At 31.3% G+C, this 18,046-nt stretch overlaps 2 protein-coding genes across 3 annotated transcripts; one reads left to right on the forward strand and one right to left on the reverse strand.

Annotated features, from left to right (window-relative positions):
• Window positions 1-7,777: 7,777 nt before the first annotated feature.
• On the reverse strand, window positions 7,778-11,540 carry LOC124839670 (rho GTPase-activating protein 1-like). 2 transcript variants are annotated; one of them, XM_047315565.2, is made up of 6 exons: window positions 11,456-11,540; window positions 10,658-11,051; window positions 9,707-9,827; window positions 9,428-9,547; window positions 9,071-9,301; window positions 7,778-8,501 (listed from the first exon to the last, which is right to left on the reverse strand). In XM_047315565.2, exons 2-6 carry the CDS (start codon window positions 11,041-11,043, stop codon window positions 7,962-7,964), a joined length of 1,398 nt encoding a protein of 465 aa, XP_047171521.1. In that variant the 5' UTR covers window positions 11,044-11,051; window positions 11,456-11,540; the 3' UTR covers window positions 7,778-7,961. The 2 variants fall into 2 exon arrangements, with proteins under 2 accessions (XP_047171521.1, XP_047171520.1); XM_047315564.2 differs by lacking the exon at window positions 11,456-11,540 and having other exon boundaries at window positions 10,658-11,400.
• A 4,543-nt stretch (window positions 11,541-16,083) lies between these two features.
• Window positions 16,084-18,046, forward strand: LOC124839673 (sugar carrier protein C-like). Its single transcript, XM_088109466.1, has 4 exons — window positions 16,084-16,171; window positions 16,242-16,603; window positions 16,885-17,511; window positions 17,600-18,046. The coding sequence occupies exons 1-4, from the start codon at window positions 16,084-16,086 to the stop codon at window positions 18,044-18,046; spliced, it is 1,524 nt and encodes a 507-aa protein (XP_087965592.1).

Raw genomic sequence — 18,046 nt, forward strand, 5'->3', positions numbered from 1 at the left:
GTAAATCTCGTGGTCAATTGGTTCAAATTTTGTATCCAAAGGTTGTAAGTCATTTATAGTTTCTAATTCATTTATGTTATTGAATGATCTAAATTTTTAACTATTTAGTTTGTTATTTTAGTGTAACCAGCAAGTAGATTCATGGGAATGTGGCTTCTATGTGATGTGTTGGATTAAGACCATCATTCGAGCTGTCATTACAGATGACTGGAATGAGGTAATGATGTATACCTTCAATACATTACAAATCAAAATCATCTTCAACTATATATGAAACAATAATGAATCTTTCTTGAATTTTGCAGCACTTCAAGACTACATCGCCTATTACAGAGGACACAATTAACCAGATAAGGCAGGAGTGGACCGCTTATCTTCTACAAAGATGGAGTTAGGAATAGTTATATTTCTTCTTGATTGAACATTGTTTGGTTTTAGTTTTATTTTTATGTTAATAGTTTGGTAGTGGATTGAACATTAAGTAGAAATTTGTTTATATAAAACGCATATTTATGTTATTGGAGAATTGTTCTGGGACATTTTTCTGTTTTTCAGGTGTGGTTCTATTGAAAAAACAAACAAATTTTTAAAAAAAAAACGCCCACTAGACGTCCGTTAGTGTACAGTCGGACGTCTATAGACGTCCGTCTGTGCACATACGGACGTCCCACCCCAGCCCTACACCAAAAGAACTCAGCAAGGTAGACGTCCGTCCTCAGACAGCAGCGAACGTTTATATGGACGTCCGTCCTCAGACAGCGGACGTTTATTATAAACGTCCGTGGTTAGGCAGCGGACGTTTATTATAAACGTCCGTCCTGAGGCAGCGGACGTTTATAATAAACGTCCGTCCTCAGGAGCGGACGTTCATATAGACGTCCGTCCTCAGGCAGCGGACGTTCATATAGACGTCCGTCCTGGCACGACGGACGTCTGAGGGACGTCTACCGCATAGACGTCCGGCGTACGCCGGACGTCAAAAGGCCAAAATATCGGACGTAAAAAGCCGTTTCTGCACTAGTGACATAATTAATTCTAAGTGCAGGGCAGGAATAAATTAGGTAAAATTTATCCAACCTGACCCTACCACCCACCCCCAATCCACTGGCATGAAACTGGGTTACAAAAAAACAAATCAAAAATTTACCTAACAAACTTTTACAATGAAATCAACTCAGCACTGTCCAAACCAGCATGCATTATCAGCAATGATTGTTGGAATAGCCAAGAGTGCACGGGAGAATGCTTCAATAGCAACACTCTGCTGTCATTTACAGTCTGTGATAGCACACACAGGGCATCATGCAATGACCTCTCAGCCTCATCAAGAACATGGTGGCTGCCAAAAAATCAGATGCATCAGACTTAAAGTTTAATGCCTAAATAACAAGTCCTTGTAACACGAGGATAATAACAACAATGTTTAAAAGGCAACAGAGACAATTATAAAACCCTACTTAATATCAAGCATCAAAGGAACACTCCATGATGTTAGACATCAAACAAAGACATGATATTCAAAATACAATTTAAAACAGATGAAGCACAATAAGAAAAATGTTGCTTTCTTATCCAATACAAGAATTACTTATTGAATATATTGCCTTGTATTCAAAGAGTGAATCACTGAAGTTGTCAGTAGAAATTGCAACTAACAAATTGCTTGCCACCTTAAAGATAAATATGTGGCAAATAACATTCCCACTAGTTAAAATTATTCAAAAGTTGGGCACCCATTTACATGAGTGTAAGAGAAATTTTTTATGGTAGCAATATTGTTTTAACATACAAGAATTATTGCCAACTTCATAGTAAGTTTTAGCTAAAAACAGAAAAGAATCAGTTCACCAAACATTTTTTTTTTTGCATTTATGGTGATTATTGAAAACTAAAAATGATTATGAAAAAACAGAAAACAATCATGGCCAAGGCAGAAACTCTATAATGACAAGATGACTCAACAGCAAGATAAAACACAATTTACAGAATTTACAGATAGAATAAAAACAAATAAAAAATAAATAAATAAAGGTGTGAGCGTGGAATATGAGAGATTGAAAGAAAAAGGGAGAATACCAACACTCCAACAAAATATTTTTGATAGGTAAATAAAATGTAGTTGCATTAGTAGTTTAGTTTAGGCCATTTACATGCATAATTATATTAATTGAATCAATTTATTAAGCATTATAGTCGGATCATACAGTTTGATTTTGTGTTTTTTTCTTGTTAATAGGTGTTTTGTGAGAGTTAAAATCACAAGTCAGGAAGAATAACTGCTTAAGATATAAAGGTGAAACCAGAGAGGGTCACAGCTGAAATATGGTTTTTTCACAACCTGTGGATTTAACTAAGGTGTGCAGAATGAAAAACAGAGAGGTTCACAATAAAAAAGAGAGAGGAAAAAGAAAATAGATAAAAAGTGAAAACAAATGCAAGGTTAAAGACAACAAAAGAAACCAATGTGAAGAAACAAATGCCAGTGGGTGATATATATAGATAGATGATTGTGTATCGTTATTAATAAAATGAATAATTTCTTTTATTAAATATGAGTAAAAAGTAATGTTCTTGCTGGAGGTTCTGCTGTTGCGGTTCTCCCATACCCAGAAGATGAAACACAATCATGTATACAGTGCTGTTGCAGGTTCTGTCACACCCAGAAGATGAATCCCAATCCTTTATATCGTGATGTTGCTGCTGCATGCTGGTTTTGCAACCACCCTAGAGCAAGATGCGACAAAGAACATTTCCACATAGAGTGACAACTTTTTTTATTTTTTATAAAACGTGATCTACATTAAACTTCATTTGGTTAGAAATTAGAGCATGAAACAATACCTAACCTTCGGTTATAAATGACACATCAAAAAATTAATTATATTGTGTCATTTATTCAATTACCAATACTAGAAAGTGAAAAAAGAGCAAGAGAAAGAAAATAGAGAAAAAAAAGAGAAAGAAAATAGGGAAAAAGAACAAGCATGAGAGAACTATAAAGAACAGAAAGAGGAAAAAGAAAATAGAGAAAGAGAGGAAAAAGACGAAAAAGTGAGAAAAAGAAGAGAGCATCACCATAATAAATTAACCCAAGCTAGTTTGACTAAAGATTTAAAATGAGCATCAGTCATAAAAGTAAAAATAAAAAGTGTATGTAATGCAATGGAGTTTCTACAAAATTCTTGTCTTACTTAATAATAAAGAAAATAGAGAGAGGAGAAAGAAGAAAAAGAGAGGAAAAAGGGAAAAAGAAAATAGCATCCCATCTTGCCATTAAAATGAAATACTCATTGGCCTCTTTTTGTTTTGTGGTTATTGTCCGATGACGTGGAGGGGCTTCTCTCCATGGTGCTCGGAGGTTTAATTATGTTATAATATTTGCAGACATTATTATATGTTATATTTAAAACGTCTTATTTATTTATTATTTTATTTATTTGAGACGTGCTTTTCCTGTATACATCTTCGTGAAAGTCCTGAACAATTTCAAGAACTTTTGAAGAATATTACGTTACTCAAGCTTAATTATAAAATTAATTGTGTGTTATAATTTATTCCATTGTCAATACTAGAAAGTAAAAAGAGAATAAGAGAAAGAAAATGGAGTGAGAAAGGAGAAATAAAATAAAGAGAAAGAAGAGAAAAAAAAAAGAGAACGAGAGAGGAGAACGAAAATAGAGAAAAAAAGAAGAAAGAAAATAGAGAAAAAGAAAAGAGAAAATAGAGAAAAAGAAGAAACAAGAAAGAACGATAAAAGAGAGAGGAAAAAAGAAAATAGAGAAAGAGTGGAAACAAATGCAAGTTTAAAAATAGAGAAGAAACGAATGTGAATAAATAAATGTCAGTGGATGATATATATAGATACATGAATGTGTATCATTATAATTAAAATGATTTTTTGTTAAATTTAATGAAATATTTATTATAAATTAATTAAATATGAGCAAAAAGTAATGTTGCTGCTACATGCTCTACTGTTGCGGTTCTGCCACATCGAGAAGATGAAGCACATTCCTTTATACACTGTCGTTGTTGTTGCATGCTCGTTTTGCAATCATCCCAGAGCAAGATGTGACAAAAAAACATTTCTAAATAAAGAGGACAACTCTTTTTATTTTATAAAACGTGTTCTACATTAAACTTTCTTCGATTAGAAATTAGAGCTTGACACGATGCCCAACCTTCGGTTATAAATGACACATCACAAAATTAATTGTGTTTTGTGCCATTTATTCCATTGTCAATACTAGAAAGTGAAAAGAGAGCAAGAGAAAGAAAAGAAAGTAAGATGGGAGAAAGAAAATAGAGAAAAAAAAGAAAAAGAAAACAAAACAAAAGAGGAGAAAGAAAATAGAAAAAGAAAATAGGGAAAAAGAAGAGAACGATAAAAAAACAGAGAGAGGAAAAAGAAAATAAAGAAAGAGAGAAGAAAGAAGAAAAAGTGAGAAAAAGGAGAGAACATCACGTAAAGTAATGGGCATATGCATTGACTGCCTTTTTAGAGTTCCTTTTTTGTGTGTAATGGGTTTTAAATGGGAAACCAAGTCAGTCATAGATCATTGAACAGACCCGATCAGAAAATAAATGCAGAGCAATGCTTAAGAAGATGAAAACTTAAGAAGAAGAAATGGAAGCTGAAATGGAAGAAGATGAAAACTTAAGAAGAAATGGAAGAAGATGGAAGCTTAAGAAGAAATGTAAATTTCAATTCCTTAAAATATTTTTTTATACATAATTCTATACTAAATAATAAAATCATAATACAAGTATATGAAATACAAAATAACATACAAAAAAAAGTAACTTATAAGCTTGCTAATAAAGACCAAAAATATAAATTTTTATTTGATTGGGACAACCTTCTCTTTCCGGATTAGTTTAGCATATTTGTTTTTATTAGCAAACTTATAAGTTACTTTTTATTATACATTACCTGTTGTATTTATTTTTTTATCGTACATTAATTTTGTATTCATTTTTTAACGTAACTCGCGAAACAAAAGTTTGTTTCAAACATCCATACATTATAACAATTCAAACTTTACCTATCTTTTTAAAAGTCAAATGTTAGAAAAATAAAATAACTTTAATATAAAATCCCGACATTAACTTTACATGTTTTGATGTATTCTTATACTATCCTTTTTTTGTTAAGTTTCTCAATATGAAGTCGGACATCCACCTCCATCTCTTACAAAGTGGTAATAGGTTAGCAAATTACCCATCAAAAAGAGATGGAAGCTGAAATAGAAGCTAAAATGGGAGAAGATGAAAACTTAAGAAGAAATGGGAGAAGACGAGAGCTTAAGAAGAAATGGGAGAAGACGAGAGCTTAAGAAGGAATGTAAATTTCAATTCCTTAAAATATTAATTATTTTTTTATACATAATTTATACTAAATAATAAAATCATAATACAAATATGTCATTATTTTATTTATTCTAATTGAGTAGACATATATTTAATGTTTCATTTGTTTTAAATAAAAATACAAGGTATGTATGATTGATTTTATTAATATTTTTAATATTTAATACATATAATATTTTTGTTCATAGATTTTGGCAAAGAATATTATATTTGTAAAATAATTAAATTAAACAATTATATAAATATATATTTATTATTTGCTATATAATTATCTATAAAAAAACTAATTAATATTTTAAAGAATTAAATTTTATATTATTAAAAAGCTAACTAAAATGTAGAAAATTCCAATCGTTATTAATTTTAATAAACTGATAATATGATACTAAAATTTGATTACTGTGAATAATATTATATAACTTTAATATGACTATAATTAATCGTTTAATTCAATAATTTTAAGATTTATGTTAACAAGTACTAATAACTAAAGTTTCGATAAAAAAAAATATCGTATTTATGCCGTTGTATTTTAGATCCTACAATTTAGGATTTTTTTTTTTTAAAGATATAATCTATAATATAATTTTATATTTAAAATTGTATATTCTAAATTATTTTTGGATTGTACATTTTAAAACTCAATGAAAATCTTAAACTAAAGGATAACATTAAAATTTTAAAGTGTACGAGATGTAGTTTGAAATTATAGAAATAGAAAAAGAAGCTAATTAGAAGAGACTTATCTCGTATTACTTAAAACTCATTATCGATTTTAATAGTAATAGATCTTGAACGAAGAATTTATTGAAAAGATATAATACTAATGACAACAGAGCGTAAGTTAAATAAAGAATTGATTTTACATTCAATTTAAAATTTTAAAACAATAGATTTTTGAATTTTTTATTTTATATATTATTTAATTTTTTTCATTTCTATTGAACATGAAACTTATACTTTCAATAGAATTTCTAACATATATTATTAAGAACAATCTTTTATTTAACTATGTGATTTTAAGAAATAAATATAATACTTAATTCTGATTTTAAACAAACTAATATAAACACGTAAACTAATTATGTCTTTATAATCTGTTTAATTCGTTTAGTTTTAATTAGATCGACTAATTTTATAGTGACATAAACTTTTTGTTTATTTCTACATACGTGTGCCTGTTTTAATTATATGTGAGACATACTAATAAACTTATTTCAAGTAATATTTAGTAAATAATATATCATAATTATTTTTCTGAGAAACTATAACTTTTTATTATTTTTAATTAAATAAAAAATGGCCTGGTGTAGAAAAATAAATTGGTCTCTTTAAATTTTTGGCAATTACTTTCTGTTGGCCTATGAAATTTCTTTCTGCAACCCATAGAATGTATGAATTGACAAAACAGACCACTTAATCTTAGAATTTTGTTCCCTTCTTCTTCACCTATTCAGTGCACCCCTTCCCCTTCGAGACTTCATGTTGGTTTTGTGTCTTTCTAATATCCTCTTCCGAAAGTTGTGTCTCATTGGTCCCATCTCAGACTCATATTATACAATGTTTCTTTTTCTTTATAAGTAACAAGAGATTTTAAAGGAAGATATTTATACAAATTACTTGAAAATTTGAATACAATATAAAGGATAAACAAACTGTGGCCTTTTATGAAGTATAATAACCATGAAAGCACAAATTAGAACAAAATAGAAATTATAGAAAAGGAACACTTAGGTTGACACTACATAAAAGTTGTTATAGCAAGTCAAACATAACTTGGTTGGTATCAATACATAATTAATGAATGTTTCTAACCTTATACAAGTTACTCATGTTAGAGAGAAAGGGAATTCATGATCCCTAGTTATTCACATTGTTGGTCCAAAGACCATGATGCAGGAAAAGTAAAACTGTTCATTTCTCACTCAATACCCTGGTAAAAGCGTAAAATTTTTCTTCCGTGGGTCCTACCATTCCTATGATTTTTCCTACTTTGAAAATGAGAATTCCATTGTACAGTTCTAAATTGATAATCTCACATGAGTTGAAAGGGGAATCATGAGTTATGATTGTGTCTTGTATGTAAACTCTAGAGCCATATGAATCAAAATACTGTAGTCAGCTTTTAAGAAACTAACGTGTCTGCAATCATTGCATTATTTCCGAAGAAAAGTTGAGGTTCAATCAGCAAGATTGATGGTTGGATAAGCATTTCCATGGTAAACTCTGCATAACTTTTTATTTTATTATTATTATTGTGAGAACTGAGTTTGGTCTTAATTATCATACCATATTTGCACCTTAGTATTACCAAACTGATAGAACAAGAATCCAGATGATGCTATTTATTTATATATTGCAACATTGACAGATGAATGGCCTGCAATTCAGGAATAATTACGAGAAGTTGAGAACACAAATAAACACATACAGGAACTGTTATTTCGGTACAATGTCAGTCTAGAATCCACCAAGTAAACAAACAGAGGAAATAAAACTTGAACCACTTCACAAACTTGTACATGAAACAAACTTCAATTACAATGCACAATGTCAGAATCAAACTACATTCAATCACAGGGATAATCCTTTCACCGCCAGGCTTCTATTCGCTCTGATCTTGAATCTATGCGACTCAGATTACTGATACCCTTTTTCTCTGCAGACACTGTTGCATGGATCACAGGTTGTTGCAGGCCCCTGGTTTTTTTGGACCCCCTTTTAGCAATGGAATCACTTGATTGTCCACTCTTACTCTTTTCAAGGTTTCCTTTGGTTGGAAACTCAGAAAGCAATTCCTCCTCAAATTCCAGATTCTCAGAAGAGCCTATCAAACTGCCACATTCTCCTATAGTTGAATATTTGTTTTGGAGAGATTCAGGAGAACATTCTGATACATTTTTCTCGGAAACAAAGGTTTCTCCAGACTCTTCACTTTCAGTGCCAACATCATCTTGCTGGCAGGACTCCAGAAGACTGTGATCCCCATTCTCATCAGAAGGCTCTAAGCAAAACCCAGGAGACGATTCTACCACACAATCCTTTCTCTCTCGGAGTGTCCTTAATACAAGTGTCTTCAGGAAGTTCATCACTTGAACTGCATACATCAATGCAGTCAAAGGGTCTGCCATCTGCAACCAAAAAGATTGAATTCTGTGATTGAAACCTCTACCATAGTAAGATACATCAACTATATCACATTGGCCTCTTTACTACTCTGGCCAAAAATGAAACTATCAGGACTTCAATTCAGGTTAAAGTATTGTCACAAATCACAATGACCCTGTAATGTTTCTAGACAAAAAAAAGCCTGATTGAAGAAAACTTTTGCATAACACTTTTAGGAAAGAAAAATGAAATCAGCTTCGCCATAAGCTAAAATCAGCTAATGAACAAGTTAAATATCAAATTTTGGACAAGCTAATAGGGAATAGCTTCGACAAATTTAGTTCCTGCACAAATTAATTTTAGCTGATTTGATCTTTCTTTCTTATTTTCTTCGCTTAGAAATACTTATGCAAAAGTTTCCCTAAACATATCCAAAGAACTAAAGCTTTCACAACTTCACCTATATACATGACCAATATCTAACAGATAGCACAAAAATAGTTTTACTATGAGAATAAAACTTGATTTGGGTTTCCAAGATGTCTACATGCAATGTTGTAAATTAGAGAATAAAAAAATAACCGGAACTCACATGAGTCATGTTTGGTGCAAAAACCATTGCAATGTTGCGTGCATTCATCTTATTCAGGCGTTCCTCTTGGACAACATCAGCCATCAGATTAATAGCCCAGTCCAAGAGGGATGCTTCAGTGTGAGGTAGCTGCCTAACCAGTTCTGCACAATCATCTTCAGTTTGGCACTGCATTACATGCTCTGGTGATAAAGAATCCAGAACACCAGTAGGCAGTTCCCTAAACCAAGCCTTGAAAATCACAAGAATGTCAAAATCAAATTATCAATGTAGTACATACACATACACCTCTGATCACACCAAAACAGATATCAGGCTATTTCCAAACATGTACCATGTTTCTTTTTGATATTATACCTTAATCAGTCCAGCTAAACAATGTATATCAACATCTTCTGGGACCAATCCCCTGTTCAATTGATCCCTAACATTCTCCTCTTGAGTATTATCTGCATTAATTCTGAAAATCCCCTCTGCCTGCAAGGGTAAATTCAAGTTTGTATAGAGTGGTGGATTACAAAGCAGGACTGACATTTTTCTTTTTCGCATATTCTAAATTGTGCTCAGTTGTTTAATTCAATGTGATGATAAATTGTGAAAGAAGAATCAAAGATGAGAAATATCTAGGTGATCAACCTGCAACCCTCCGAGAGCATACAGATGCCTTTGCATTAGTAAAAGTATGGTTGGAACACTGTTCCCTCTTGTGTCATATGATAACTGCATGGATTCTGTTGAAACTCCAAAAACAGTTGCACTGCATGTGAAAACCAAAGCAAATACACCAAAAATCAAACAACATAAACGTTATTTCCATCATAAATCATGATAGAGACAAGTAACAAACTAAGTTGGCAGAGTTCTCAAATTTTCAAAGCAAACTTTTTATACATTGTGTCATATAACACGTGCAAGTAACAATCAGAAATAATCCATCCTAAAACATGCAATCCACAAATTTAAAATGCTTTTAAAGTGATTCAAAAACATTAATAAATGGTGCCGTAGACCCCTCTTTAAAGGATTCATACATGCAGAACCTTCCAATAGAGGATGAACCTATCATAACCACAAATCACTGGATCATAGCCCAAAAATCTTTTAGAGGCAGCGTTTCTTAGAGTTTCTCCCTCAGAGGCATTTCCAACACCACCCCAAGTAAGAAACATCAAATAACTCAATCGTGAACAGTAGAAATAGGCCAAAAAAGATCTACTAAGGTATTTTTCTCTAATTTTAACATTCAACTCACATTCTGTAAACATTGCTTAACTGTCAGGATCATATTTTATAATGATTGACATAAGAATCATATCTCTCCAATTTAAACAATTTATTCACATTCTACAATCATTGACTTGTGTATAAACAAATTGCAAGAGATTATTACCATAAATATATTGCACTTCTGGAATAATTTTACGAAAATGATTTCACTTTTTCCATAAATGCAATACTTTTTGAAAGATAGATGTCAGAAAATTTAAATTTTTTTATCCGACTAAATCTGAAGTAGTCATAAGCAGCATGATAACATTATGACATGATAAGATAAATTAAAAAAGGAACAGTGTGGTAAGCACGTACCTAGCACTGGGAGACCTTGTGGAGACTTCTGGTTCGAACTCACGTGGCAAGCCCAAGAAGCCGTTGAACCTGTCGAAGGTGACATGCGCAACATGGCGCACGTTAGTAGGCCAGCCAATCTCCATGGTGCAGAGGTCACCTCTCCCCTCACTCTTGCAAGCAATCAACGATTTCCTCAAAAGGGTCACAAGAATGGCCAGCAGCGACAGCTCCTGCTGCGTCGTGTCTGTGACCCCGCGCGCCTCACAGTCGGTGACCGTAGCAAACCCCTCCACCACCGCAGACGAGGGTAGCGCCGTTTCTTGCTCGGCGGAGACAATCAGAATGCCGTCAGAGGAAGAAGCGGTTGGCGACGAAGAAGAGGAGAAATGAAGCACCTCGGTCATGACTCACACTGAAAAGGAAAAAGGATAAAAAAAAAAACTCACTTTTTTTTCTTGGAAGAGAAGAGAAGACCCTTAACCAGAATTAAAGAAAATGTTCGGTTTTGATAGACAAGTTGCTGTCTTTCTGGTGTTGGATCCAAGAAAAGTGTCCCCAACAATGTGGAACGTGAGTATCATTAACTGGGATTTTTTTTTTTTAATGTTGTTTATGTTGAAGTGTGTGTTTCTGAAGAAGTTGAAGAAAGATGATGATGGTGTGAGAAAAGTGGTGGGAAAGAAAAGAATTGAAGAGGGTGAAATTTTACAGCACAACAGTAGTTAAGAGCAATAATAGTGTTTGGTGGAGAGAAGGTGTGTGAGTTGTGTCATTTATCCAACTTTCATTTCACAAGAATCCAAAGCTCCACCACACCTGTAAAATCTGGTCTGCAATTTCCTTTCCATTGTCAATACCACAGAACTCATTATTTCATCGATCAGTCAAAAGAGTAGTTAGCTGTGAGGATAACAAATAACAGAGTTATGTATTTATATTCAATTTATTAGCTGTAAATTAAATTTTAAAAAGATTTATTTTAGTAATTTAAATATTAAATACGCCTAAGGTAAAAAAACTATTTATCCTATTATTCATATAACACTCCATGAGAGATTCAGTCTTATATAAGAATGTTTGTTGTATTTTATTTATATTTCATGTGTTTAGACAAATATAACTTTTAACAAATGTATTAAGTAATATAGATATAATAATGTACTTATATTAAAATTATTATAAAGATAAATCAGAAAGATGTACATCTATCCTACTAATTTAAATGTTAAAAAATTATTCTTCGTATGTGTCTTAATTCTTACACAATTTTTAAATTAGTATTTTTAATATAAAAATTTGGTGTAATTTTCATCAAACGTTTCACTATAAATAAATAGGATTACATGTTTTTTTTTTTCAAATATTTTAAAAATTGTGTTTTATTTTTAAATTAAGTGCGTATTTATTTCATTTCTAGTTATGTAAGACGTTTGCTTCCACAAACGACACGTACATACTATCTATCATAACATAATTTTTTAAAATAATTTAAAAACAAAAAATATATTTAATCTTTATAAATTTATATATATATATATATATATATATATATATATATATATATATATATATATAAATTGTCAATTTAACTGTTAAATTATATTTTCTATATTATCATAACTATTTACGTAAAACTTTATTAAAATTGAACAGTATACAATGATTTACATTTTAGTATAATTTAAAATATATGTTATATCAATTTTATTTTATATAAATAAAATATTAAATAATTTTATATTAATATAAAATTTTGTATATGTAACCAGAAATAAATTATCGACTATAGATTTTTAAAGCAACATAATTTAATTGAAAGATGTGTATAAATTTGATGTTACATTATTTAAATTATCTGTCTCTATTCTTTATATGATATCATTAGTGAATAAATTTAAATGTGTATAAGTAAAAGAAAATTCTGAGATAGTTTTAATAAATCTTCAAATAGATAAGTTAAATAAGAAGATAATATATTAAAAATAATTAAATAATTGTTTAAAACTAGTTTTAGACGTCAATTTTGTAAGAAAAAAAAGAAAGAAACTAATATATTTGTTTAATCTGATAAATAAAAGTAAATTAATCATAATAAAAACAATCTATTTATATAAAAATATTAGTTTAATAATTTAGAACATCCTTATTTTTGCATGAATTTCTCAATTAGATTCTCATATTGTAAAATCTCTCAATTAGGTATCTGAATATGAAAATTTGAATCAATTTAGACCTTGTCGTTAATTAAACTGGACGACGTTAAAAATTTTGATGTGTGGCTTGGTGACATGAGCAAGTTGTTCTGACATGGCATACATTGGTCGCTGAGTTAGCTTTCTTTTAAATAAGTTGGTGGTCGGCCACTCGGTCTAGTGGTCGGTCACTCGGTCTGATGGTCGGTCACTCGGTCAGGTGGTAGGCCAATCGGCCTAGTGGTCGACCAATCGGCCTGGTGGTCGGCCACTCGGCCTGGTGGTCGGTCACTCGGTCTGGAAGTCGACCACTTGGCCTGGTGGTTGGTCACTCGGCCTGGTGGTCGGCCAACCACTAGGCCGAGTGGCCAACCACCAGGCCGAGTGCCTGACCACCAACTTATTTAAAATAAAGTCAACTCAGCGACCAATGTATGCCACGTCAGAACAACTTGCTTATGTCACCAAGCCACACATCAAAATTTTTAATGTCTTCCAGTCTAATTAACGGCAAAGTCTAAATTGATTTAATTTTATACAATAAGAGACTTAATTGAGACCATTCAGAATTATTTGAGATAAACCTTCTCAAATAGAGATGTTGAAAAGGATTAAAACAAAAATATTTAATAAATTAGTCATCGTGGCTAAAAATCACCATTTAGTTAATTAGGCATGCAAAATCACGTTTAAATGGATAGGTTTCGTATTTTAACAATTTTTAATCATTATAATGTTAAAGTTAAATAATGTATAATACCTTAATTCGTTCAATCTGTCAAGATACTCTAGCAATGAATGCGAAAGAAGTGAAAATGAACTCATTTAAGGATAATTAATTTCCTTACCACATGGACCAAAAGACATCTGGCACAATTTTCTCATTGATAGTTAAATTATATTATAAAAAAATCAATGAGAAGAAAACTTAAACATAGTTCTTTTTACTTTTTAGTTCACAACAAAATAAAATTTAAATATAATTTTCTCATAAAAAAAAATTCAAATATAAAACTACTTTTCTTACATTTTAGCATTATAATTCTAACTTAATTATAGCACTTAAAAGTTATATTTCCATAATTGTTTATTTTTGGTTTAAACCCTTTAGAAGTCCCAATTTATGGGGGTTTTCTCAGTTAGATCCCATTTTATTAGATTTCCCAATTTAGTCCTAAAAAATGAAAATTTGAGTCAATTGAGCCTCTACTTTTAAATTCGCTTCACGGGATTAAGTTTTTTATGAGCTTGGACGTTGACGTGGAATAATTTAATGAACAAAGCCTCTGAGGTGAAAAATGTTTGATTAAAAAATAAAAAAAAAGGGTCATCCCCTGCAGTTGAATGTCATTCCTCTCGCATTTCTGGCGCTTGAGTGCCATCCCCCGCAGTTGCTCGTCAAACTTCTCGTAATTCTGACGCTCAGGCTTCGCTGACAATTGTTGAGCGCCACACTAGAACATTTCAAATCCCTATTTTTTAAGCTTCATTGTTCTTTATACCTATCCAATTGGTTTATATGACATCCTAGACATTAAGAATGCATTAGAAATAGGATTTTAGCTTAAAATGGATACTCTACACCAAATTGCCTACTCTAACTTACCTAAACTCATTTTCACCTTTCCTCATGCAAAGTTTAACATCCTAAGAGTCCAAACAAGTCAAAAAATCAAACAATAGACCCCAAACTCTCTACTTCAACCCAGACCTACTACATTAGAATCTCACTAGCCAAAACCTCTAAAATTGAATTTAAAACCTTCCAAAACCACCCTATTAACTCATACATACTTCTATATCAGATTTATATTAACTCAAGGTTCCAAAAAGTTTCAAATGACCCTACAAGATGTCCTAGATTGTTGTTTCTCCCCTTAGGTTCTTACTTCTAAGATTCACCAAGCAAAACCTCTATTTTTGACCAAAATGACTTATAACTCAGCCTAATCCACTTCTTCTAAACATTATAACCAATTTGACAACACCAAACTTCTCAACAACAATATTCATGACAATAATCAAGTCCAAACAAAATCATCATTCAATCAAATACATTCATTCAAACACACTCAATACTAAGAACTATATTTCAAGCATAATAATTAACATGCATTAATTTCACTTATTATTAAATATCAATTCATACTTCATAATTCAATTAAAAGAAAAACACTAGATTCCCTTACTTAATTAGGAAAACTACCACATCTTTCTACGGCGCACTATCCTTGCCTTAACTCAAAAAACTCTAGAAACGCATACAAATCATAGAATCGTGATCAAAGCAAGTCCTTAGGACCTCTGATCGACAAAGAATTAGAAAAGGAAATCAAATGACACATGCAAAGAAACTCCTATACATGGCCTTAAATTAAGAATTAAAGGAAAAAATAACATAAACTTACTTGTTCTAAAAGAAAAATTAAACAGTAGATGGTGGAGAATGCACTGCTGCGATCTCCTAGGCAGTTACTATCGTCAAACAGATGAGTCAGGAATCATAAATCTTAGAAAGAATGGAAGGAAAATCAGATAACAAGTTTTTAAAAAGATGATGAATGTTTTTAGATAATAATACCTATTTATGAAATTTTATTTACATTATTAAATTATTTTATCATTAAAATACCCGGTCCCATTATTTTAAAACAATTATAAACTCTAATACTTTATTTTCTAAGTTCTCAATTTTCATAAAATCATAATCAAAGTATGTCTATATATAAATTTAGTTTTATGTGTTTTTAAACTCAAATCTAAAACTTAACTAATAAACAACGATTTTTGGTTTAGTTGTTTTCTAATATATTTCTCTGTTTTTCTCAACATCATCAATATTTTTTTTCCTTCAAACTTTTACCCAAATCTTATTAAAAATTGATGTAAAACTCTCAACATTTGAAAAAACAAGATTGAAACTTTAACATGAAGCAAAATTAAAAAAATAGAAAATAAATGAGAAGAAAACCATTAAAAAACTAAAACTACACATTAACGATAAAGGAGGAAGATAAGCGAACAATTCAATCTTTATATAGATATATATAGATATTGATTAATATATATATATATATATATATATATATATATATATATATATATATAGATATACAAATAGAAATCCATCATAATATAGGTTATAAATTAAAGTCAAGCGGATTGTTTGTTCTCACTGTAATACTTCTTGGTGTGATATTGTTTGCACTCTCTTTGCATCAATTTATTCTTATTTTGGGAAAGCTTTTCAGAATGACAGGTTCAAGTGGATTCGTATTTGTCTTCTATATTTTAACTGCATTATATGGATTCATGTTTGGTTATCATTTCGGTATATCAGGTATGTTAACATACTTATCTATCTTTCCATGGATTCTTGTTTCATTCATTACTCACATCAACATATGCAGGTGGCATAAGTTCTATGGATTCTTTTTTGAAAAAATTCTTCTATGAAGTGTATGAAAAGGAGAACAACATAAAACCCTCAAACGATCCGTATTGCAAATTTGACAGCCAAATATTGACATTATTCACATCATCTCTACATTTGGCTGCTTTGATTGGATCAATATTTGCATCCTTTGTCATTCGACTTTTTGGGAGACGCCCTCCCATGATATGTGGGGGTGCATTTTTTTTCTTGGGTGCAGGCTTTCTCGCCTTTGCATTCTTTTTCCCACATGGTGAATTAACTGGTATTGCAAACTATGGTTGGGCGCTAATTGTCAGCCGCGTGTTATTTGGTTTAGGAATTGGATGTACTCATCAGGTAATACTATCTATATATTTTTATATAAACTTTTATTCAGTTTTTCATATATTATACTTAATGACATACCATGATTATTAAAAATTGGTTCAAATATAGTACTTTCTTTCTCCAAACATAATTAACAGATTAGATATTTTTAAAATTTTCCAACTTAGAAGGCAAATTATGTGTTAACGTGATTTTTAAATTAGTTAGGTTACATACATAGACATTTTAAATTTCATTATATTAAATATTACTTATGTTATATATCTTACAAAGTGCCTTTTTTTTTATAGTCTCTGTCAATGTATATATACGAGGTTGCTCCATATCAACATAGAAGAGTTCTTAATATGATGTTTCAATTGTTAATTACTATAGGCATCTTTACTGCGAATTTCATCAACTACATTGTTGCGAAAAAGGAGAAGGGAGAAGCGTGGCGTAATAGTTTACGCTTTGAAATTTTTCCTGCTATTTATCTTTTATGCACAATTTGTCTTCCAGAATCACCAAATTATTTTATTGAACGTGGTCTTCATGAGGAGGCTAAGAGGGAACTTATTGAGATTCGAAGAACTACATATGTAGAGGAGGAGTTTAACAATCTTGTGGCAGCAAATGAATGCTCCAGAGAAATGAAAAACCCTTGGATCTCTTTATTAAAGAGACAGTACAGACCCCAACTCACATTTGCCATAATCATTCCCTTGTTTCAACAACTCACTGGCATAAATGTGATTATATTGTATGCTCCTATTTTGTTCAAGACCATTGGTTTTGGAGCCCATGCTTCTCTCATGTATACCATGATAATTGGAGGTTGCAACGTAATTGCCACTCTTGTCTCCATATTCACCGTTAACAAGTTCGGTAGACGAACTCTTTTCTTAGAAGGAGGAATACAAATGTTTATTTGCCAGGTAACCTATTTTCTTAACACTCTTTTAGTGTTATTTTACTAGTATAATGTGATTAAATTGTTTGTTGTTTTGATTTGGCTTTGCGTAGATCCTGATATCCGTAGCAATTGCATGTAAATTCGGACTTGATGGAAATGTAGGAATGTTGCCAAAGTGGTATGCTATTGTGGTTGTGTGTGGCATATGCGTGTACGTGGCGGGATTTGCATGGTGTTGGGGTCCTCTAGGATGGTTGGTTCCAAGTGAGATTTTTCCATTTGAAGTGCGTTCGGCTACACAAAGCATCAATGTCTTTGTGAATATGATATCCACCTTTGTCATTGCGCAAATTTTCACTACCATGCTTTGTCTCATGAAGTTTGGATTGTTCATTTTCTTTGCATGTTTGCTCATTTTGATGAACACATTCATTTACAAACTTCTACCAGAGACCAAGGACATTTCCATTGAAGAAATGCATGTTATATGGCAGAATCATCCTTATTGGAAGAAGTTTGTTAAATCAATTGATGTCACTATTAGTGATGAGTGTTAG

Source organism: Vigna umbellata, chromosome 3 (genome assembly GCF_029865625.1).
Source record: "Vigna umbellata cultivar VRB3 chromosome 3, Vumbellata_1.0, whole genome shotgun sequence".
Classification (NCBI taxonomy): Eukaryota; Viridiplantae; Streptophyta; class Magnoliopsida; order Fabales; family Fabaceae; genus Vigna; species Vigna umbellata.